The sequence below is a fragment of the Nomascus leucogenys genome, chromosome 13, assembly GCF_006542625.1.
Source record: "Nomascus leucogenys isolate Asia chromosome 13, Asia_NLE_v1, whole genome shotgun sequence".
NCBI classification, from domain to species: Eukaryota; Metazoa; Chordata; class Mammalia; order Primates; family Hylobatidae; genus Nomascus; species Nomascus leucogenys.
In genome coordinates, this window is record NC_044393.1 from 31566875 (window position 1) to 31591409 (window position 24535).

The following is a 24535-nucleotide window of genomic DNA, read 5'->3' on the forward strand; positions in this document are numbered from 1 at the left end:
CCAGGCGAGGACTGTGTAGTGCTCTCCTCTTTCCTCATTTAAGTACTTTTTTTTGTTTTTCTTTTGTTTTGTTTTTTGAGACGGAGTCTTATTCTGTCGCCCAGGCTGGAGTGCAGTGGTGCAATCTCGGCTCACTGCAACCTCCGTCTCCTGAGTTCAAGCGATTCTCCGGCCTCAGGCTCCCAAGCTGGAACTACAGGCTACAGGCATGCATCACCATGCCGGTTAATGTTTGTACTGTTGGTAGAGATGGGGTTTTGCCATGTTGGCCAGGCTGGTCTCGAATTCCTGACCTAAGTGATCTCCCTGCCTTGGCCTCCCAAAGTGCTGGGATTACAGGTGTGGGCCACTACACCCAGCTTTTTTTTTTTTTTTTTTAAGTTTGAAGTTAGGATGAGGAAAAAGAAAGATTAAAGATAGTCCCTGGGTTTCAGGCCAGCAATTCTATGTTTCTAACTTGTTACTTCTCCAGGAATACTACACCATAAATTTAGAAAATAAAGGTTAACCTCAAAATTTAGTAAATTCATATCATGGGCCAGGCACAGTGGCTCACGCTTGTAATCCCAGCACTTTGGGAGGCCGAGGCGGGCGGATCACGAGGTCAGGAGATCGAGACCACAGTGAAACCCCGTCTCTACTAAAAATACAAAAAAAAATTAGCCGGGCGTGGTGGCAGGCGCCTGTAGTCCCAGCTACTCGGAGAGGCTGAGGCAGGAGAATGGCGTGAATCCGGGAGGCAGAGCTTGCAGTGAGCCGAGATCGCGCCACTGCACTCCAGCCTGGGTGACAGCGAGACTCCGTCTCAAAAAAAAAAAAAAAAAAAAAAAAAAATCATATCATATAAGACTGGAATTAGTAGGGGGGAAAAGTCAGTAGGTTTTTTTATGTTGATGAGACCACTGTTCTTTTATTCTAAAAGAAAGAACTTCAGTGATACGGCATAGAGAAAAGGGTAGCATTAGGCACAATAGAGGCTGTCAGGTCTGAAACTTCCGAAACAGCACAAGAGAAAATGTGCCCTGACTCCTTACACAAAAAACAACCTCTATGCCAAGATTTAAGGAAGAGCAAGGAGATGGGGAAAGCCACTGCACCTCTAAATGAAAACAAATAGATGTTCACCCACTGCCACCCACCACTCAGACACACAATTTGGGAAATGGATAGTTCCATCTCACTACCTGACACAGAAGCACAAATACATACACAGGTGTACTTACTCATATCACTACACAACTACAGAAAGACACATATCCTATGAAACCCTCGTGTTAAGCAACAAGAACAATACAAACCTCATTTCCTTTAGTCCTTCTGCCTCTATGACCTGCAGAATCTGTTTTGGTGTCATTGGAGCATCCGAGTAGTTTTCTAATACCTGAAGAAATATAAACGTCCTAATTTCAGTGTACAATTTCCATTTATATCCATCCGTCCATATATCATGGGCTAAAGTTATGCTATGAGGTACCACTGGTGACAACTTAGTTTTTCCACATTAAAATTACTTCAGAAATCAAATTACACATATATCCAGTTACTGAAAGTTACTGCAATTAACTGAAATGTTCTAATTCTCAATTCTAAGGATGCATATCTTCTCAGCGTACATGGTATAGTATGCAAGACCTTAGCAACATTGGTTACTGATTAGCTTGATTCTGTTAATACTGCTAAACCACAGAATATATAGCGCTGCACAAGAAATGTATGAGACAGAAATGCATTCACATTTTCTTTCCCAAGGAAGTTTGATTAGTACATATATATATATATATATATATACACACACTAGTTTTTGTATTTTAGTAGAGACGGAGCTTCACCATGTTGGCCAGGCTAGTCTCGAACTCCTGACCTCAGGTGATTTGCCCGCCTCAGCCTCCTAAAGTGCTGGGATTATAGAAGTGAGGCACCACGACCGGCCAAGTACCCATATTTTTAAACGGTGCTTTTTGCCACTGTGTTGTTAATTTGTGGTGTTAACTGCCACAGTATGTTCTGCCATTTGGCACGTGATGCTATGATTCTGCATGACTGGTGCAATGAGAAACAGAATATCTCATTTATGTTAGCATCACCTATAACCAAGTCACGGCAGTATTGCAGTATTTTCTTAGTGTGCAACTGCAGCTCTCTTGCTTTAAGAGTTGTTTTAGATATGTTCTTCTAAAGGAAGAAAAAAGCTGTCAATATCTTTGTACTTGGTCTACCTGTGCAGCTACTCAGGGTAGTCCAAATCAAGCTAACATCTTACAGTCCATTTAACTACCATAGCCAAGTACTGCTGTCACAAGCAAAACATAAAGCAGTAAGTCTGATAGGACGCTGCTGTCTACAGCCATACCACCCTGAATGTGCCCGATCTCATCTGATAGGTCTGCTGTGGAAGGTACTCTCTATGGAAGAACATAAGACCTCAGCACCAAAGTCAAGGTTTGGAGAAGGTACTAAAATAAAACCCCTATTTCCCATGGTCCTATTCTTTGCTTCTCTTTTCAGATTTTCCATTCTCTATGAGTAACATTATCATCTCAGTTTCAGCTACTACCTAAATTCTGATAACCACCTAATCTCTACCTCTAGCTGACTTCTCCCCCAAATTTCAGATTCAAATATTCAGTTGTGTACCAATTATACCCCTTCATAATCTACTCTAATTCAGCTCTACTCTTAATTCATCTAATTGGCAACTCTAAATCACCTCTTCTCCAGACCCACTCTTCTTCCTGTATTCCCTACCTTGATTGACAGCCTGTATAATCACCTAATTCAGAAACGCAGGTGTCATCCTTCTCGCTCATCTGTCCGCCAAGTCCCAAAACCAGTCTCTTACCTGCCAACACAACAGCCTCTTAATATTTATCCCTCCATCCAGTCCTGCTTTCCTCAAATCCATTCTGACTCTGCTGTCATCCTTCATTCGACAAACACATGGAACACGTACCTTGTGCCAGACACAATTCTACGGATTCACAGTAAACAAGATCAAATCCCTGCTCTGGTAGAACTTACATGTTATAGCCTGAGGTCAACCCGGCAAAGCAAACCTGCCCTCATCACCTTCAGCTCTAAAATCCTTCAACAGGCCAGGCACAGTGGTGCACACCTATAGTCCCAGCTGAGACTGAGGCAGGAGGGTCACTTGAGCTCAGGAGCTCCAGGCTGTAGTGCACCATGATCGTGCCCATGTATAGCCACTGCACTACAGCCTGGGTAACACAGTGAAACCTCATCTGTTTAAAGAATTTTAAAAATATATATGGCTGGATAAAGTGGGTCACACCTGTAATCCCAGCACTTTGGGAGGCCAAGGTGGGCAGATTGCTTGAGCCTAGGAGTTCAAAACCAGCCTGGGCAACATGGTGAAACCCTGTCTCTACAAAAAAATACAAAAAACTAGCTGGGCACGGTGTCGCATGCCTGTAATCCCAGCTACACAGGAGGCTGACGTGGGAGAATCATCTGAGCCCAGGAAGTGGAAGCTGCAGTGAGCTGTGATGGCGCCACTGCACTTCAGCCAGGGTGACAGAGTGAGACCCTGTCTCAAAAAATAATAATAATAATAGAAAGCAAATAAAATCCTTCAACAGCTCCTTAATCACATACTGCAAAAGCTGAAGCTTCCAAAGTCCACTGGCCCACTGGTAAAGAACAGGATCTAGAGTTAGATTCAAATTTTTACATTCTAAACTGGGGCAATTACAACCCAACCTGAACCCAGGTTCTCTTTTGAAGGATACTGATGTCTTTCTCTCAGATTTGTTGGACAGGTTAGAGACAATGTAAGTAATGCCTACAATGTCTGGCACAGAGTAGGTGCTCACTGGCCTGGCATATGGAACCCTCACAATCTGGTCTCTGCCTGTCTCTCTACCCATCCACAATGACACTCTACAAACTTTATGTTCCAATAATTTGTAGATATACCTAATTCCCACACTTTGCAAATACACACACTCCCTCTCACCCTTTCTCTCTCTCTCTCTCTCTCCTGCTATGTGTTTCACCAGCTCCTGCTTATGCCCTCTGTGACTGGCCTAACTCCTAGTTACCCTTCAAGATTCAGCTCAGAAAGCACCTTCCTCCAGGAAGCCTTCCCTGATTTCTGCCAGGCAGAGGTAAATGACTCTTTTCAGTGTTCCCATTGCTTCATAACACATACAATTATCTTCCAAACCAGGGCAGTTGAAAGGAGAAACTATTTATAATTATGACTGGACAGGAGGCAGCAACTGGGATATCTGTTTATGATTTATACAACTATGATAACATGTATCATGACTGTAGTAAAATTCTGTTCCTGTGTCTGGACCTTCTTCATCCCCAGAAGACCATAAGCCCTGAGGGGCAAACCTCATCCACCTCTGTATTCCAAGAATCTAAGTGCCAAGATGGGCAGTACTGACTTGAACAAACCTACAATAAACCCTGGAACAAGCTACTAATGTTCACTGCCACAGATATCATTTCTTTGATACTAATTAAATGAAAGCTGAGCTAGCGAATTTTTGTAGCATTTTTTTTTTTAAGAAGCATGACTCAAATAGTAACTAACAATCATTTAAACAGCAATCAGAAATAGCCTGAGAATTTAAGACGGGGGAAACAGAATCTCTAAAGGGAAGTTACATCAAAAGATACAAAGTATTCACTTTCATTAAAACTGTTTATGCCTCCAGCTCTTGGTATAAGAACAAGTCAGCAGTGTTCTATTCCTAGTCTCTTTCTAGACTACATTTTTTTTTAAGTGTCTCTTCTCTTACTTCAATGGGGAAAAAATGTTTGATGTAAGAACTGGTCAGTCATGAATCAAAGTAAAAGATAAAGCATTCAACAAAGAGTTTCTCAAAGCCAGGGAGAATCCATTTAGGGTCCTCAATTTAAAGGGAAATCTCCTTGGCTATTTCTCCCAAACAAACTGTTCATAACAAGTTGGAGGATTTATATCGACCCAATCTCGTAAAGTCTACTTCTTACATCTAGAAAAGACAATACTACAAAATGTGTGAAAGAAAGACTATTTTTCAACAGCATTAATTAACATCTGCAAAAATCAATCTCCTGGGGTAGCTATACTGAAATTCTCAAGAAGAATCTTCTTTCCTCTACAAAAAGTTTTTTTGTTTGTTTGTCTGTTTGCTTTGAGACGGAGTCTCGTTCTGTCACCCAGGCTGGAGTGCAGTGGCTCGATCTCGGCTCACTGCAAGCTCCGCCTCCCGGGTTCATGCCATTCTCCTGCCTCAGCCTCCCGAGCAGCTGGGACTACAGGCACTCGCCACCACGCCTGGCTAATTTTTTGTATTTTTAGTAGAGACGGGGTTTCACCGTGTTAGCCAGGACGGTCTCGATCTCCTGACCTCATGATCCGCCCGCCTTGGCCTCCCAAAGTGCTGGGATTACAGGTGTGAGCCACCGCGCCCGGCCTACAAAAACAATTTTTAAAAGGATTCCCAGTAACACTCTAGTCACCAATCTGAGTGGGGTCAGGAGCAATCTGAAAGTGTTCCCCTGGAAGTGCATACAATTGCCATTGCAAGCACTCCAAATTCACCTGCCCAAAGAGAAGAGTAGTGTTCAGGTGTTCTAATCAACTGTCCTAGTCAAGTTTCAACATTCCCTCCTAGTCAAGTTTCTCAGTCCAGTGTAAGCTCTCACAAAGTCTCCAGCACAGTGTTACAGCAACTTTTTTTTTTTTTATTATACTTTAGGGTTTTAGGGTACATGTGCACAATGTGCAGGTTTGTTACATATGTATCCATGTGCTTTTTTTAAACATTAAGAGAACTGGTTTTTTCTTTTGTTTTTGAGACAGAGTCTCACTGTCGCCGCTGGAGTGCAGTGGTGCGATCTCGGTTCACTGCAACCTCCACCTCCCGGGTTCAAGTGATTCTCCTGCCTCAGCCTCCCGAGTAGCTGAGGTTACAGGCATGCACCATCACCATGCCTGGCTAATTTTTGTATTTTTAGTAGAGACGGGGTTTCACCATGTTGGCCAGGCTGGTCTCGAACTCCTGACCTCAGGTGATCCATCTGCCTCAGCCTCCCAAAGAGCTAGGATTACAGGCGTGAGCCACCGCGCCCAGCCTAGGACTCTTAAAAAGTTCCCCCTCACCTATCATCCAGTCCCATCCAAAGAAATGGAAAATTCTAAAACAAAACACACACACAAGATACTCAAATTATGTATCACATTCTCACAAGTCCTTTTTTTTTTTGAGATGAGTCTCTCGCTCTGTCACCCAGGCTGGAGTGCAGTGGCATGACCTTGGCTCTCTGCAACCTCCACCTCCTGAGTTCAAGTGATTCTCCTGTCTCAGCCCCCTGAGTAGCTGGGATTACAGGCATGCACCACCACACCCGGCTAATTTTTGTATTTTTAGTAGAGACTGGGTTTTACCATGTTGGCCCAGCTGGTCTAGAACTCCTGACCCTGTGATCCACCCACCTCAGCGCCCCAAAGTGCTGGGATTACAGGAGTGAGCCACGGCGCCCAGCCTCAATATTTTTTTAGAGTCAGGGTCTCCCTCTATCACCCAGGCTGGAGTGCAGTGGTACAATCAATCAGTGGGCACTGGAGCCTCCAACTCCTCGGCCTAAGCTATCCTCAGCCTCCCGAGAAGCTAGGACCACAGGTGTGCACCACCATGCCCAGCTCATTTTGTTGCTGTTGTTGTAGAGACCGGGTCTATATTGCCCAGGCTCATCTCGAACTCCTACCCTCAAGTGATTATTCTCTCTCAGCCTCCCAAAGTCTCGCAAATCCTTTTTCACATGTATAACAGCACCGCAAAGTAATTCCTATTCATTGGCTGGGCGCGGTGGCTCACGGCTGTAATCCCGGCACTTTGGGAGGCCAAGGTGGGTGGATAACCTAAGGTCACGAGTTCGAGACCAGCCTGACCAACATGGAGAAACCCCCATCTTTACTAAAAATACAAAATTAGCCGGGTGTGGTGGCAAAGAAACGAAAAACAAACAAACAAAGTAATTTCTATTCATATTACTATTTTTAATGAAGAGCCTTAGAAGAAAAAGAGGAATAACTTACCCTGATAACCTGGCTTTAAGTTGAGTCAATGATAAAACAGAAATAGCAACCTCGATGTTGAAGTTCAGACCACAGTAAATTCGAGAATCTAAAGAGACTTAACAGTGGACCCCAAATTCCTAAAGTCAACTAGTAAGAGCCAACAGAACTTTGAGACAAACAGATTTTATAATTCTGTCAAGACATACATAACACAGGATTTAAAGGTACTTTCACCTACCTCTAACAAGTAAAACTCTAGCAAGCAAGTTTCCTTGGGTGCCCAGGGTCATAAACACCCGCATAACAGGAAAGCCAAGGAGAATGTCAATGAACACAGAAAACTCATCGTCCAGGAGGAGAACGAGAGCTCTCTCCCACTCCCCATCAGGCCTATATTTGTTTCCAGGTGAAAAACCATTAGAGAAATCCTGAAATTTCTACAAGATCCTGAAAACTAGCCCAAGCTTCCAATTTTGACTGAATCAGAAAAAAAATATTTCGGAACCTCAAAATCTTCAAACTTCACATGCCAGGCCAAAATAAACTGAAGCACAAAACTTCAGCACACAAACAATTGCTATTTTTGTTCCCTGGGCAACAAATGACTAGGGAAGAGGATAGCAAGCACCAATGAAAATTCTGTAGCCCAAATTTCTTCAGTTTTTATAAATCCGTAACTTTTACAGACTTCGAGAAAAAGGTTTGTATCAAACCCCCCCAATACAGTCTATTTTTTTTTTGCACACCTTTGAAGCAGAAAACTCACTTCAAAATAAGAGAGAAAATTAAGTCTGAGCTTCACTCATCATTAAAACTGAATTACAACCATTACATATAAACTACTGTGTCAAGAGACACTTATGCTATCCGCACCACAACATCGCTGTGTGACAGATCTTAGGAACTGACATCTTAGTATAACCTGTTACTACTGGTATCAGCAGATAATTACACGAATATGTCTCAAAGTGTCTGAGCTTTGTGGGTGTAATCCAAAAGGAAGCTATTTCACCTGCAAGTCCTCTGACGCTCTGAACACAAAATTCACAACCCCCATCAGTTGAACGAAACGGCTTCAAACACTCAAATTGCGCTCTCCCTTGCTAAATCCTCAGTGAACAATGTCTCCCAACAGAGATACTTTGTCTTTGTCCAACATACATTCTTTGCAAAGTGGATTCAGTTCTCCTCAAAATACCAATTTCCAGTCCAGCTTCTGAAGGCAAGCACCCCAGTCAGCGTTTCTCAAAGTGGGGTCCGTGAGCCACTGTGTTTGAATCACCTGGGAAGCTGGTGAAAGCGCAGATTCCCAGGCTCTATCCCAGACCCTGAGGCTCAGCAGGTCTTACGAACGGCCCTAGGAGGAGCGTTCCTAACCGCCTCCCAGGTGTCGCCCACAGGACACTGAAGTTAGAGAACCGCTGCTCAGCGTTCAAGCTGGGAGTAAGCACTTGCTTCCCTCCACGCACCTGGTTTAGATTGGGAAAGCTCAAAATGCCATCGGCGTCCTTGAATGTGGGGTCGCTTTTCCACCCCCGGAGTCAAAGGCACCACCCCATTACCCACCAGGAAGCGAGGGAGGAGCTTCCGACCCTTCCCGGAAACCCAACTCCCCCGGGTAAATGAACGAAGCTGCCCCAGACCCCCAGACGCTGCCAAATAGTGGGGGAGGGGAGGCGGGACCCCGCTGCCCAGAGGGGGAGGAGCCGGCCTGCCAGCTCGCCCCTCCGCAGGAATTTAGCTGCGCGGGGCGGGGGCGCGAGGGCGAGCGGAAAAAGGCGCCACATCCCATCCCGGCGGAGCGCTCCCCACCCCTCGCCTTACGGGGCTGTCCCGTTTTTAAAGGAAGATGGCCCCGCCCCCTCCCGCGGTGGGCAGGGCCTCGCCCCTCCCCCTCCAGTGGGGGGTGCGCGGCCAGCCCACCCCCCCGGGGCCCCACGGAGCCCCCCTCGACTGCCCGCCTCACCAGGCGCGCGGCCTCGGCCCACGTGCGCTCCTTCTTCTTCTTCTGTTTGTCCTTCATCCTTCTCCCCGGCGGCGGCGGCAGCTCCACGCGGGACCTCCGGGCTAGGCGGGCTGGGGCGGTGGCGCGGGGCTGGGGCGGCGGCGGCGGCGGGGGGGGGGCGCGTGGCAGCGGCGGCGCGCGAGGTATCGGGTGCGGCCGGGGAGAAGGGGCGGGCACGCGGGGACCGGCTGGCGCGAGAGCGGCGGTGGGGGAGGGGCGGCGGCGGTTCCACGCGCTCGCGCTGCGTCAGTCGCCCACGGCGGCAGCGGCGGCTGCCCCGCGATCGCTAAGGAATGCGGCGGCTCCGCATAACCAAGGGGTCAGAGGTCACGGCTCCGGCCTCCGCTTTCCCGCTCTGCTGAGGGACTGAGACAGGACCGACGGCGGGGCGGGAGGGCGAGACGCGGCTTTCCCTTCGGCGCCCGGGTGCGTGCGTGTCTGCCGTGGGTGTGTGTGAGTGTGTGTGAAGAGTGAGGAGGGGGAGTGTGGGTTTTTTTTTTTTTGAACAAAAACAAACCGAAAGGGCGGCTGGGAGTCGTAGTCCTAGCGGCCTCTCTGGCCTCCCCCGCTCCGGAAGAATATGGCCCCGTGAAGCGCGTGGACCACACTTCCCGGCGTGCCCGGCGGCCCCCTTCCGCTCTCCCTCTCGCGTCCTCCGCCTAGCACCGACCTCAGCTAGGAAGGGGTACGGGTGGCTGTTCGGGGAAGGGGCTGGGTGGAGTCTCGCGAGGTGCGGGAACTGGCTGGGGCCTGCGGGATTCTGGGAGGCGATGCTGGGAAGGGGCGGTGGCTGGGCTCCCCCGGCCACCCTTAACCCCTTCGGTGCTTTTTGCTTCAGGACCTCCGGGCGGGTGCGGGTGGGGAGTGAGGATGGGGAGCTCGACTGGCAGTTCCCACTTCGTGCTTCTCCTCGCCTAAACGGTTCTCACCTACACTTCTCGTAGGGGACGAGAGGCAGGACTTTCCCTTTTGGTCCCCTCTAAATGACTCACAGCCACATAATAATGAGACAAAAAGACCCTCATACCAGTAAAACGGTTATTCCACGGCTGATGGACTTAGACGGTTCCTCATTTCCTCCTGTGCTTTCAGGCCGCTGTGTATTTGCAGAGACTGCACCCGCAGCCTAGAGCGTTCTTAGGAACTTGGTGATATGTTGACGGGTCGTGTAAAGAACTTGGGCTCTGGGGCCACACTGACCAGAATGCACCTGAGTGCGTTTTTTTTTAGAGGCAGTACCCTGGAGCGAACTCAGGCCCTGGAGTCCAACGGACCTAGACTGGAATCTTGGCTGAGTCACTCCCTGGCTGTCCACTCAACCTCTCTGAGCCTCAGTTTTCTGATCTGCATTTGTCTTGTATTTCGTGGCATTATTGGAATTAAAATTAGCATACAATTCTTGACAGATTGGAAGAGGATGTGAAGGGAGATCTTGACATTATTAGGTCCGTATGATTTGGCGCCTGGCATAGAGCAAATGTTTAATAAATGGTAGCTGTTATTACCAGCTGAGAGACAATGGGCAATGTACTTAGCCTCTCTGAGCCTTAGTTTTAGAACCTGAAATGAAATTCAGAGCACCTAGCACATAGGTTTTCTGTAACTATAGGTTCAGTCGTTGTCCAGAAACATTTCTGGAGTCCGTCCGGAGTTGGATTGATGCCAACTCTTAAAAACTATGAAGACAGGATCAGTGGCCACATTTAAACCGTTTCCCTGGGTGAGGAAACACACTCTCCACTCCCTAATGTTAACACGTAGCAAGAGCCAGTATTGATAGGAGACCATTATGGTGTAGCCCAAATGTAACGCCAAAGGGTTCAGTGTTCTGCTTCTAATACTGGTCACAGAAAACTTTTGAGTCTGGTAAGCAAAATCCTACGAAGGGAAAAGACTGCAAAGTTAGAGTAAGACACCTCTTAAAATCTCTCTAGCTTTACCCTGAGAGAAAGGAGGAACTACCTTCCCTCAAAAAACTGTTTGACTTGATTTTTTACAAAGGATTTTTAACTTTTTTTTTTTTTTTTTCAATCTACAGCCGATACAGTACTCTTTGGCAAGTCATTTGGCTTCTTTCAGATGTCTTCTGAAGTAGCTTTACTCCCCTCTGACCTACAGGGAATAACTGAAATTTACATGTTTAATACAGGCACTGTGGTAGACAGAATAATGTCTTCCCCCCTTGCCCAAAACTGTCCAAGCCCTAGTCCCTGGAACCCTGTGAATATGTTGCTTTTTTTTTTTTTTTTTTTTTTTTTTGAGACAGAGTCTCACTCTGTTGCCCAGGCTGGAATGCAGTGGCGTGATCTTGGCTCACTGCAACCTCTGCCTCCTGGGTTCATGCGATCCTTCTGCTTCAGCCTCCCAAGTAGCTGGGATTACAGGCATGCGCTACCGTGCCCAGCTAATTTTTGTATCCTTAGTAGTGACTGGGTTTCTCCATGTTGGCCAGGCTGGTCTTGAACTCCTGACCTCAGGTGATCTACCCATCTCAGCCTCCCAAAGTGCTGGGATTACCAGCCAGCATTCTTTGGCAAAAGATATTTTGCCAATGGAAAAATAAAGCCCTTAAAATAAGATGATTCGGTATTATCTGGGTGAGCCCAATGTAATCACGTGAACCCTTAAAAGCAGAAAAGGGAGGCAAAAGAGATGTTTTGGAGAGATAAGGCAGAGGAATTAAATTCAAAGCATGAGAGGAATTCAACCCACTGTTGCTGGCTTTGAAAGTGACCACAAGCCAGGGAATCCAGGCAGCCTCTAAAAGCTCAGAGGAAGTCCTGCCAAGAGCCAGCAAGGAAATGGGGACTTCAGTCCTACAACCTCACAGAGCTGAATTCTGACAAGCTGAATGAACTTGGGAACAGATTATACCCCCTCCCCAACTCTCTAGAAAGGAATATAGACACCTTGATTTCAGCCTTGTGAGACTGGAAGCAGAGAACCAGCTGAGCCATGGAATCCAGACGTCAGGCCCACAATAAGCGTAAAACAGAAACGAATATTGTTTTATGACACTAAATCTGTGGTAACTTCTTACAGCCCCAAAAGAAAGCCAATACAGGCATTATGGAAACACCTTTATTTCTTTCAGCAAACACTGCCTGACTTCAGTTGGGTCAAACCATGGGGGAATCCAGATGTGAATATTTCAAGGTCTCTGCCCTTGCAGAATCAAACAGAAACAAATGAGAACATCGTAGTTAAGTGTGAAAAGAGTATGTTCAGAGAACTGTACAGGTATGTTAGAAAGTTGGCTTTAGTCATTAAACCTTAAGTAGATGTGATTTTTTTAAAGTTAATGAGATTCATGAGTTTATTTTCTTGTCAGAAGCACCAACAGACAAACCTATACATTTTTGGTGTGTGTTTTTCTGTTTTTTAATCATAGTGCTTTTATTATAGATTATCTTCAGAAGTTAGTGCAGGTGGCATGTGGAAGATAAACAGGACAGATACTCAACCCTGCGTAGTTTGGGGATGACTCACTGTTTTCAAACTGCACAGTTATAAGCAAAGTGCATATTCAAGAACCAAGTTAACAGGCCACCAGCAGACACCCAGGAATTCCCAAAGGGACATATATATATTCCATAAACTGCACTGCAAGATAATATATTCTCATTGGCTCTGCACGTCAGCAGGCCTGGGTTTGAATCTCTGCAGTCTTTCTCCATCCAGCTCTGTGGCCTTGGGCAAGTTATGAAACCTCTCACTGACTCAGTGCCATCATTTGGACAGCAGGGTACATAGCAAATTCAAAAAATGGAACTGAGATTAAATGAGATCTTTGTGAAGTGCCTGGCACATAGTAGATACTCACTAAATACCAGCCCTCTTTGCCTCCAAAAAGTGTTAGTGTCTAAAGTGTAAAAAGTACCTCATTGTTTATACTCTGAGTGAACCAAACCTTGGAACAGGGTTTGCCCCTGTAACAAATGTCTCTCAATAATATTATCCCCATTTTCAAATGAAGCTGAGGTTCAGAGAGGTCAGATTACCTCCCCCGGGTCCAGATGATTAAATGAGATTACATTTGCTAAATAAACTTCCAGCATAGCAGATGATCAGTACATGTATAGCTCTCCTTGTCCCTCCCACATTTAATTTCTTTGTGTGACTTTGGTTTAGTGATTGTGTTCATGCTAGCACCTTTGGTTTCATCATCATATCCCCAATGCCTGGCACAGTCTTGGCACATGGTAGGCACCCAATCTGTTGGATAAATGACCCGATCTCAGTAATTACTTTATTGGAGAAACTCTCTGGAGACTAATTTCCCTTTGAGCCCTAAACAATGTTTGGAACCTGCTGAGGGAGAATCGGGAAAGACTAAGACAGGATTTCACCCAAATATATCTATGCAAGTTATAAAGATGCTCATGGATAGAGAGCATGACCAACTGGGCGTGGTAGCCTGTGCCTATAGTCCCAACTACTCAGGAGGCTGAGGCAGGAGGATCATTTGAGCCCAAGAGTTTGAGGCTGCAGTGAGCCATGGTTGCGCCATTGCACTCCAGCTTGGGTGACAGAGCAAGACCCAGAGACTTCATGACCTTATTATTGTCATTAAGTCACAGAATCTGCCCACGTGATGGGCAGCCCTAACTCATAGCTCACCTTCCATTTACCACCATTTAAATCCTGCTGTTCAGTCTCCCAGTAGGGAGGAAAATGTGTTTAAATTACCAAAATGTCTTTTTCGTTTGTTTGAGACAGGGTCTCTCTGTTGCCTAGACTGGAGTGCAATGGTGCAATCTCAGCTCATTGTAGCCTTGACCTCCTGGGCTCAAGTAATTCTCCCACCTCAGCCTCCCAAAGTGCTGGGATTGCAGGCATGAGCCACTGTGCCTGGCAACAAAATGTCAATAATGGTTATCTCTGGGTAACCATAAGACTATGGCAACTTTTGTCTTTTTTTTTTGAGACAAGGTCTCACTCTGTCACCCAGGCTGGAGTGCAGTAGCATGATCATGGCTCACTGCAGTCTTGACCTCCTGGGCTTAAGCCATCCTCCCACCTCAGACTCCTGAGTAACTAGTAGGTAGGGCCACAGACACATCCCACCACCCCCAGCTAATATTTTTTTAATTTTTTGTAGAGACAGGGTCTTGCTATGTTGCCCAGGATAGTCTCGAACTCCTAACCTCAAGTGATCCTCCTGCCTCAGCCTCCCAAAGTGCTGGCATTACAGTTGTGAGCCATGGCCGTATTACCTTTTGTTTTTGACACAAAGTCTTGCTCTGTCATCCAGGGTGGAGTGCAGTGGCATGATCTTGGCTCACTGCAACCTCTGCCTCCCAGGTTCAAGCAATTTTCCTACCTCAGTTGCTGGGATAACAGGCATGTGCCACAACACCAGGTTAATTTTTGTATTTTTAGTAGAGACGGGGTTTCTCCATGTTTGGCCAGGCTGGTCTCAAACTCCAGACCTCAAGTGATCTGCCTGCCTCAGCCTCCCAAAGTGCTGGGATTATAGGCATGAGCCACCACGCCTGGCCCATATTACACTTTTTAATTGAAAAAAATTCTTTTTCATTTCAACCACAAAACATAGAGCATTTAGATTAAGGTAGTAGCTATGGGTAATATATTTTTTTTATATTTGTATTTTCAAAACCTAGAATTAGTATGTGCTACTTTTATGATGGAAAAACAAATTCCATTCTCAATGCAATATACCTCAACAATGTGAAAACAACTTTAATAATTATTAATATTTTTATTTTGCTTAAAAAGATTTGTGGGACGCCTAGAATGGCCTCAAAGGAAGGATAACCTGAGCTTCTTTTTACCGAAATCATGGAAAATGGTAGCTCTCTGATGCTTTAAGGTTTTCTTTTTTTTTTTTTTTTTTTTTGAGACGGAGTCTTGCTCTGTCGCCCAGGCTGGAGTGCAGTGGCACAATCTCGGCTCACTGCAAGCTCCGCCTCCCGGGTTCACGCCATTCTCCTGCCTCAGCCTCTCCGAGTAGTTGGGACTACAGGCACCCGCCACCACGCCCGGCTAATTTTTTTGTATTTTTAGTAGAGACGGGGTTTCACCGTGGTCTCGATCTCCTGACCTCGTGATCCGCCCGCCTCGGCCTCCCAAAGTGCTGGGATTACAAGCGTGAGCCACCGCGCCCGGCAGGTTTTCAAGTATAGATTTCAGGACCTCAATAAGGTACCCATCCCAATTTTTAATCTCTCTTAATAATGCAGAGATGTACTCACATCCACCATAATGCTTCTGGCCTCAATTTAAGCCATTTCCTCTATTATTTCCTCTGTGAAAGAAGGAAAAGAACCTTTAAAATGTATTTTAACATCAAAATGCTGAGAGGGTGGTGTGTCAAAGTGATGAGAGCGGTGAATGGGTTATTTCTTTGTTTCCTATGATTTATAATAAAAACATCAACTTACACCCTACCCTAAATGCCTTTTCTTCCTCTAATATATAAACGTGAAGTTGGGGGCTTATATAAATGGCTTTTCACAGGACTTAACTCTTGAATTCCAAAACCATCATACGAGGTGAATGAGAAAAGTGGGCCAGTAAAGAAAAGACACTTTCCCAAGATCGCACAATTGGTTGTTGCTGGAGTCAACATTTAAACCCCAAGCTCCTCATTCCAAGTTCTTTCTAAGGCACTGTGGTAGCCTTAGAAATGGCCACCTCCTCACATTCATATCCTTTTTTAGTTCCCTCCCACTTTGACTAGGGCTGAACTCTGTAACTGGAAATGAGCATACGTGGCTTCTGGGGTTAGGTCAGAGAAAACATTGCAGCTCTGCCTTGTTTCAGGTCACATGCTCTGGGGGAAACTAGCCACCAGGTCATAAGGACACTCAAGCAGCTTTCTGGAGAGGTCTATATGACAGTAGCCCCAGACAAACTTTCACATGACTTCAGCCTTGGCCAACATCTTGCCTACAACCTCAAGAAAGACCCCAAGCCAGAATCATCCACATAAGCTGGATTCTAGACCCACAGAAACAGTGAGACATGATATGTTGATTGTTTTGTTGTTGTTGTTTTTGTTGTGGTGGTTTTTTTTTTTTTTTTTGGTTTTTTGGTTTTTGTTTTTTGTTTTTTTGAGATGGAGTCTCACTCTGTTGCCCAGGCTGGAGTGCAGTGGTCTGATCTCAGCTCACTGCAACCTCTGCCACCCGGGTTCAGGCGATTCTCCTGCCTCAGCCTCCCAAGTACCTGGGATTACAGGTGCCTGCCATCAGGCCCGGCTAATTTTTGTATTTTTAGTAAAGATGGGGTTTCACCATGTTGGCCAGGCTGGTCTTGAACTCCTGACCTCACGATCCACCCAACTCAGCCTCCCAAAATGCTGGGATTACAGGTGAGGGCCACCACGCCCAGCCGAAATGTTGATTGTTTTAAGTCACTAAATTTTGAAGTAATTCGTTTCACAGCAATTGACAACTAATAAAGACATAGTGTCTCCCCTTCTGAGTGGTACTTACCTTTTGTGAAGCCTGTTAAAAAGCAATGGACTCTCTTTCCAGAAAAACTTATACCTATTTATATGAAATTCTCTACAGTGTTCTAAGGTATTCCTGGCCCCTCTTGAAACCCCAAGAAATACAACTACATGTCCCAGTTTATGAAGTTAATAGATGCCAGAGCCAGGATTCAAACCCAACTACCTCAACTACACAGCTCACATCCTCTGCCCCTTTGCCATTCTGCCTTACTGGAGGCCTGGGTTCAGAACCACTGCTCTAAGTTAAGTTGTCCTTACATCTTCGTCTTCCTTCTGCATTCTATCCCTTTATTCTTTTTTTTTTTTTTTTTTTTTTTTTTTAAAGAGTGAGCAGCAGCAAGATTTATTGTGAAGAGCGAAAAAACAAAGCTTCCACAGCATGGAAGGGGACCCGAGCGGGTTGCCGTATCCCTTTATTCTTATAGGTCCCATTTCTCTGGACCCATTTTAATTGCAATTCCTGAGTGACCCATTGTGTATTAGGTGCCAGCAAAAACACAAAGACAAGCTCACTGAGTCTGAGGGCCCCTGGTCTAATGGGATCTTAGAGATGGAAATAAATAACTGTACACATTATTAAAACCTATTATCTTAGGTCCTTTTGGACAAGGAGGCAGCAACAAACTCCGAGAGGGCAGCCTTCACAGAGGAGCTAATACTTTAGCTGGGCCTTGAAAGCCCAAAGGAAAGAGGGTGGCTCAGGTGAATTCTGGGTAGAAGTGACAGTGAGTATGATAGGGAGTGGTCTCCATGGGTCTGTGTGTGAAAGCGCAAGTGTGTTCACTTGGGGACAGGCCAGCAGTCCAGAGGGGCAGGAGCAGGAGACAAAGCCAGAAAGGTGGGCTGGGCAGATCCCAAGCAAAGAAGTCTTGACCACCTCCTGTAACAGCCAGCTCAATAGAGCTATGATCTGAGCTCATATATTGGCTCTTACCCGACCGTGTGGCCCCAGACCCAACAGCAGAGGCCCTGACACAGGTGTTTGTCAACGTTTGCTGAATGAATTCATTCAAGCAGAACTGGGTGCTAAGACTGGTCTGCAGTTGGGGCAGGGAAAGCAAGATAGGGTTGCAGAGTCACCCTTGATGCCTCTTTGAATGTCATTTCTTTGGCAAGGTTTTGCCTGATTTCCTACATTCATTAAGCCGTCCATCCTCCCATACCACTCAATGCGTTCTTCAACATATAATGAAAAATCTAATTCACTCTTGACATTAATGATGACTTCAATGTCTACTCCAATTAGACAGTCAGCCAGATGACGTCAGGGACTGCTTGCTTCTTCACTGCTCTGCTCTCCATCCTAGAGGAAAGACTCCTCTATCCCAAAAAACAACAGTAATACAGCATGGGGCACCTTCTTCCATTGGCACTGATAGCCTCTTACTGGGATGCCAGCCTTGTGCTGAGCCCTGGGGACTTACAGCCTAAATAGACACAGTTCCTGTGTTTACACAGATGGATTACAAATGATGGCAAGCCAACGTAGTAAGTGCCCTAGCAGATAGAAGCCTGGGGTGCTGTTAGAGTTGAGAGAAGGGGATGTCTGAAAGCTGACACCAGGTAGGGGAGAAATTATTTCCAAACTCAACAATTATATTCACTTTGGGTGCAAAATAAGCATTCAAAAATGAATAACTTTTAATGTACTACTAATAATTCCATTAGAAAATGGTGGGATGAGGGCCAGGCACAGTGGCTCATGCCTGTAATCCTAGCACTTTGGGAGACCAAGGTGGTAGGGTTGCTTGAGGCCAGGCATTCGAGACCAGCCTGGGCAACATAGTGAGACCGTGTCTCAAAAAAAAGAAGAAGAAAAAAAGAAGGAGAAGGAGGAAGAGAAAGAAGAAGAGAGAAAAGAAGAACAAGCAGAAAAAGAAGAGGAAGAGGAAGAAGGAGAAGGAGAAGAAAATAATAATAATGGTGAGATGGCTGGGCACAGTGGTTCACACCTGCAATCTCAGCATTTTGGGAGGCTGAGGCAGGGGTATCATTTCAGCCCAGGAGTTCAAGACCAGCCTGCACAATATAACAAGACTTCATCTACGCTAAAAATAAAATAAATTAGCTGGGTATGGTGATGCACACATGTAGTCCCAGCTACTTGGGAGGCTGGGGCAGGAGAGCTGCTTGAGCCTAGGAGTTCAACGTTGCAGTGACCTCTGATCATGTCATTGCACTCCAGTCTGGGCAACAGAGTGAGACACGTCTCAAAAACAGAAAATAGGTTGGGAGAAAAAAACAAAATGGGTTGGGAGAAAAAAAAATGGTGGGAGAAAAAGGATTCCATTCACAAGAGCAATTCAAATATTACACCATCTGGGCCAGGCACAGTGGCTCACGCCTGTAATCCCAGCACTTTGGGAGGCTGAGGCAGGAGGATCACTTGAGGTCAGGAGTTTGAGACCAGCCTGACCAACATGGTGAAACCAGTCTCTAATAAAAATACAAAAATTAGCCAGGCATGGTGGTGCCTGCCTCTAATTCCAGTTACATAGGAGGCTGAGGCAGGAGAATTGCTTGAACCTTGGAGGTGGAAGTTGCAGTGAGCCAAGATGGTGTCACTGCACTCCAGCCTGGGTGACAGAGTGAGACTCTGTCTCAAAAAAAATAATAATTAAAAAAAATTACACCATCTGGAAATAAAGTTAACAAAAATGTACAGGTCTTATATAAAGAAAACTATAAAACTCTACTAAAGAGCATAACATCTTGGACCAGTGGAAATCAGAGCTTTCCTTAGAGTGGAAGGTCCTATAACGTGGATACTAATTATCCCAAAATCATCCCACCAAGTAAATGTCATCCCAATGAAGATCCCAGTGAGATTTTATTGTCAAAACAATCCTAAAATTCAACTGGAAAAATTGGTGCATCATTTTCATAACAAAAAGACCTAACATTTACTGACCACTCACCATGTGCCAGGTGCCATCCTGAGGACTTGCTATGCATCGTCTCATCACATCTTCACAAACACACTGTGAGGTAGATACTGTTATTGTTAACATTATACAGATGAGGAAGCAGAAGTTCAGAGAGCAAAAAAATAACTTGTCCAAGGTAACACAGCTAGTTAGCGGCTAACCTGGGATTAAAGCTCAGGCTGGCTGACCTCAAGGTCCATGAATTTAACCACGTTGCTCTACTGCCAAGAAAACTTTGAAGAAGATTAATGAGCTGGGACTTGTACTACCAGATATTAAAATGCATTAGATAGCTACAACAGCTAAAACAGCAATTTTGACAAAGAAACACAGTCCTATTAAACCAAACAGAGTACAGAAACAGAGCCAGGTATATGAGGAATTGTAGTACATGATAAAGGTGACATTTCCAACTGGTGGAGAAAAAGAAGTCAATAAACAGAATGGGACTAGCCACAGACTAGCCATTTGGAGAAAAATTAAGCTAGAGCTCCACCTCTCTCATTAAATCTAAATAATTCCACCTAGATCAAAAATTTACATATGATAAAAGAAACAATAAAAGTATTGAAAGAAACAAATGGATATTTTTATAATCCTGGAACTATTAATCTTTTAACTATATTTTAATAATTAGGCAGTTTTCCTAAGCACAATATGGAGGTTAAAAAATCCTTGGGGGCAGGGCGCGGTGGCTCATGCCTGTAATCCCAGCACTTTATGACGCTGAGGCAGGCAGATCACTTGAGGTCAGGAGTTGGAGACCAGCCTGGACAACATGGTGAAACCCCGTCCCTACTAAAATTACAAAAATTAGCCCGGCATGGTGGCACGTGCCTGTAGTCCCAGCTACTTGAGAGGCTGAGGCAGGAGAATCGCTTGAACCCGGGAGGCAGAGTTTGCAGTAAGCCGAGATTGCGCCATTGCACTCCAGCCTGAGTGACAGAGGGAGACTCCGTCTCAAAAAAAAAAAAAAAAAAAAAAAAAAAAGAGGCCTAAATATGCTATTAACAAAAGAAGAAATAAACATGGAAATAAATACTTGAAAAGATTTTCAGCCTCATTAGGAATGGAACTAAAAATTAAAACAAGATTGAGATATTTTTCAATAGATCAGAGTGGCAAAGGTTAAAAAGATTGGCAGAATTCAGCAAAGACGGAGGGAAACAGACACAACTCACGCACTGTTGATGGGAGTGCAAATTCATACCATTGATTTTGGAGGCAGGTTAGCAATATGTAACAAAATCATACTTGCTCTGGGTGTATCAGGATTTGAACACAAGTCTGGCTAACACAAGAAAATTATAGGCCAACAGTGGTGGCTCACGCCTGTAATCTCAGCACTTTGGGAGGCTGAAGTGAGAGGATTGCTTGAGCCCAGGAGTTCAAGACCATCCTGGGCAACACAGTGAGACCCTGTCTCTTTATAAAAAATAACAATTTAAAAGATTTTAGCCGGGCATGGTGGCTCATGCCTGTGATCGTAGCACTTTGGGAGGCTGAGGCGGGCGGATCACCTGAGGTAGACCAGCCTGACCAACAGGGAGAAACTCCATCTCTACTAAAAGTACAAAATTAGCTGGGTGTGGTGGCGCATGCCTGTAGTCCCAGCTACTTGGGATGCTGAGGCAGGAGAATCGCTTGAACAAGGGAAGCGGAAGTTGCGGTGAGCCAAGATCATTCTATTGCACTCCAGCCTAGGCAACAAGAGCGAAACTCCATCTCAAAAAAAAAAAAAAAATTAATTAAATTATAATGGGAAAACCTTTTGATTTGGTAATTCATGTACAGTGATTTATTCCAGGAGGAAATTAAACAAGCGAACAGTGATCTTTGTCCAAGGTTGCTTAATATATAGCATTGTATAAAATGGTAAAAATCTGGAAATAGCTTCAATGACCATCAATAGTGTTAAAGAAATTCTGGTACAATACAATATAATATAATGCAAGGTACTGATTTAAAACAATAATATAAATTTAAATTTATTAACTGGATATATGTCCACAACATATCATTGAGTGAAAATAGGACAGGTGAGTAGAATAAACTTACATATACAATGATGGTCAAACTAAAAGAGCTTGCACAAAGAGGTATCCAAAAGATTATCATTGGCTCTGGGTAATGGAGTTTCCAGTGATTTGTAATTTACTTTCTTAAAATGTTTTTGTATTGTTTGAATTTTTTACCATTAGAAGATGTAACTTTTATAATCAAAATATTCAGTACCAAGCCTAGGCAACATGGCAAAACCATGTTTCTTTTTTTTTCCCGAGACAGAGTCTTGCTCTGTCGCCCAGACTGGAGTGCAGTCACGTGATCTCAGCTCACTGTAACCTCTGCCTCCCAGGTTCAAGCAATTCTCCTGCCTCAGCCTCGGAAGCAGCTGGGATTACAGGCATGCGCCACCACGCTCGGCTAATTTTTGTATTTCTAGTAGAGACGGAGTTTCACCCTGTTGGCCAGGCTGGTCTCAAACTCCTGACCTTGTGATCCGCCCCCCTCAGCCTCCCAAAGTGCTGGGATTACAGGCGCTGAGCCACCGTGCCCCACCTGCAAAACCACGTTTCTACACAAAATACAAAAAATTAACTGGGCATGGTGGTGCGCACCTGTACTCCCGGCTACTTGGGAGGCTGAGGTGGAAGGATTGCTTGAGCCAGGGAGGTGGATGTTGCACTGAACCAAGATGGTGCCACCGCACTCCAGCCTGTGAAACAGGGCAAGACCCTGTCTCAAAAATAAACAAACAAACAAAAAATTTCAATAGAGCTCACTGCATTTTGGTTTTAAAATAGCACTTAACTGAACATCTATTATATAGCCTACTCCTACAAAGTCTATATAGCCATCAACCCTACATAGGAGGTCTTACTCATTTATTTTGCAGGTGAGGAGACAACTAAAGGCTCAGAAAGGTTAAGAAGCTTGCTCTGGATGTATCAGAATTTGAACACAGGGCTGGCTGACACAAGAACTCTTTCCATGATGCTCCACTACTTATCTTAACATTGCTATTAATATCTAATAATATATGCCTCATATTGTGTGCCTATTAAGTGCCAGGCACTTGATGGACATTTCTTTAATCCCTTCAGCAACCCTGCGAGTATTAACCCTCCCCCAGAGGTGCAATAGCTCAAAACAGATAGTAAGTGCCAACCCTGGTTTATCCGGCTTCAAAACCTCCCTGCTCCATTTGGCTACATTTCCTGCTGATTTAGTAGTGTACTGTCTTCGATTGGAGACGTTATTTGCCCTGAGGTCTGTGCGCCTCTACATGCCTTTACATCTCCATCTTGTAGCTTTTTGGTTTGACTGCAGTGCTTAAATATAGATTATGGATTTAACCATAATGCAAATATTTACTTTTACCATGCAGTACTTAAACAAGAATGCTGTGAACTCTTAGTTTATACACCAACTTTATCACCCAGCTCAGAAGCCTTCAGAGTCTCCCCTGGCAAAATAAAAGCAAAACTCAGCAGCTAGGTTCCTTCACAGTCTAGCTCTAATGTGCGTGGCCACGAGACTCCCAGAATGCCCTGGGCTCCCTCCCGCAGGCTCCTGATCATGCTCCTCCTGGGTTTTGCAGCTCAATAGCCCCAGCGCCCAGCAGGATGCTTAGCCCAAAGTGGCATTCAGTAAATGCTGGATGAAAAGAGGAAAGGAGAAAGTTCTACATCCTGAGACAAAGATTTCACCCAGGCAATAAGGTGGGGGCCTTGGAGGCTGAATGAAATTCAGTTGAGCAGAGATGAGGTAAGGCTTCAATGAAGGCGACATGCTCATGGCACAGTCACCTTGAGACCTACCTCTCTGCTGTGCTATCCAGCTTTACAAAATGCTTTCACATAATAACCCTAACTGCTACTACTTCTAGAGAGCTCACCACATGCCAGGCACTAGGTGCTTTACAAATATGCTTTCTTATTTTATTAGGATTACTATGATTATTATTAATTCCTGTCCCTCTGCACTAGCTCCACACAAGCTCCAGGATGGCAGGGGTTTTTGTCTGTGGTGTTCAAAACAGTGCTGGGCACATACTAGGTATTAAATAGGTCACTGAATTCTTCACAGAGCTCCATGAAGTAAGGAGGATTTTTTTTTTTTTAATAGGGTCTCTCCTCTGTCACCCAGTCTGGAGTACAGTGGTGTGGTAACAACTCACTGCAGCCTCCAACTCCTGGGCTCAAGAGATGCTTCTGCCTCAGACTCCTGAGTACTTGGGACTACAGGTGTGAGCCATCACACTCGGCTAATTTATCAATCTGTTTGTAGAGACAGGGGCTCGCTATGTTGCCCAGGCTAGTCTTTTTATTATTATTTTATTATTTTTTATTTTTTTGAGACGGAGTCTCACTCTGTCGCCCAGGCTGAAGTGCAGTGGCGTGATCTCGGCTCACTGCAAGCTCCGCCTTCCGGGTTCACACCATTCTCCTGCCTCAGCCTCCCAAGTAGCTGGGACTACAGGCGCCTGCCACCATGCCGGCTAATTTTTTGTATTTTTAGTGGAGACGGGGTTTCACCGTGTTAGCCAGGATGGTCTCGATCTCCTGACCTCATGATCCGCCCGCCTCGGCCTCCCAAAGTGCTGGGATTACAGGCATGATCTACTGTGCCTGGCCAGCCCAGGCTAGTCTTGAACTCAGTGCCTCAAGCAATCCTCCCACCTTGGCCATCCAAAGTCCTGAAATTATGTGCTTTGAGCCACTGTGCCAGGCCTGAAGTAAGGATGATTTTAACCTCCATTTTACAGATGACCAACTTAAGGTTTAGAGGGGTAAGTGACTTTTCCAAAGGTACAGATCCAACAAAAGGCACAGCCAGCACTAAAAATAGGTCACCCTATTGCCCTTGCAACCTATTGCCCTTGTAACCACCTGGATTCAGAAATGTCCACTCCTGGTCATGAAGTTGGGATCCACCACCTGTCTGCAGGACTTCTTAACTGACTAATAATGATAACACGGTACCAATTAACACTCACATTAACATTGCCACATACCAGGCACTGTTCCCAGTGCTTCACATGTGTGACTCACAGCAACTTAAGAATTATAGTCATGCATTGCATA

The 24535-nt window shown here is 45.1% G+C and overlaps 1 protein-coding gene across 5 annotated transcripts in view; it reads right to left on the reverse strand.

The window, feature by feature from the left end:
- Positions 1–9506, reverse strand: part of ASXL1 (ASXL transcriptional regulator 1) — an 81939-nt gene extending 72433 nt beyond the window's left edge. For 3 of the 5 annotated variants that reach the window (XM_030826789.1, XM_030826790.1, XM_030826791.1), the window contains exons 1-2: positions 9003–9493; positions 1299–1381 (exon numbers count right to left, since the gene is read on the reverse strand). In XM_030826789.1, coding sequence (XP_030682649.1) covers positions 1299–1381; positions 9003–9059 — 140 coding nt within the window. In that variant the 5' untranslated portion in view covers positions 9060–9493. Of the gene's footprint in view, positions 1–1298; positions 1382–9002 lie in introns of all 5 variants that reach the window. The other 2 variants (XM_030826787.1, XM_030826788.1) reach the window with 2 other exon arrangements.
- Between the last annotated feature and the right edge of the window lie 15029 nt (positions 9507–24535).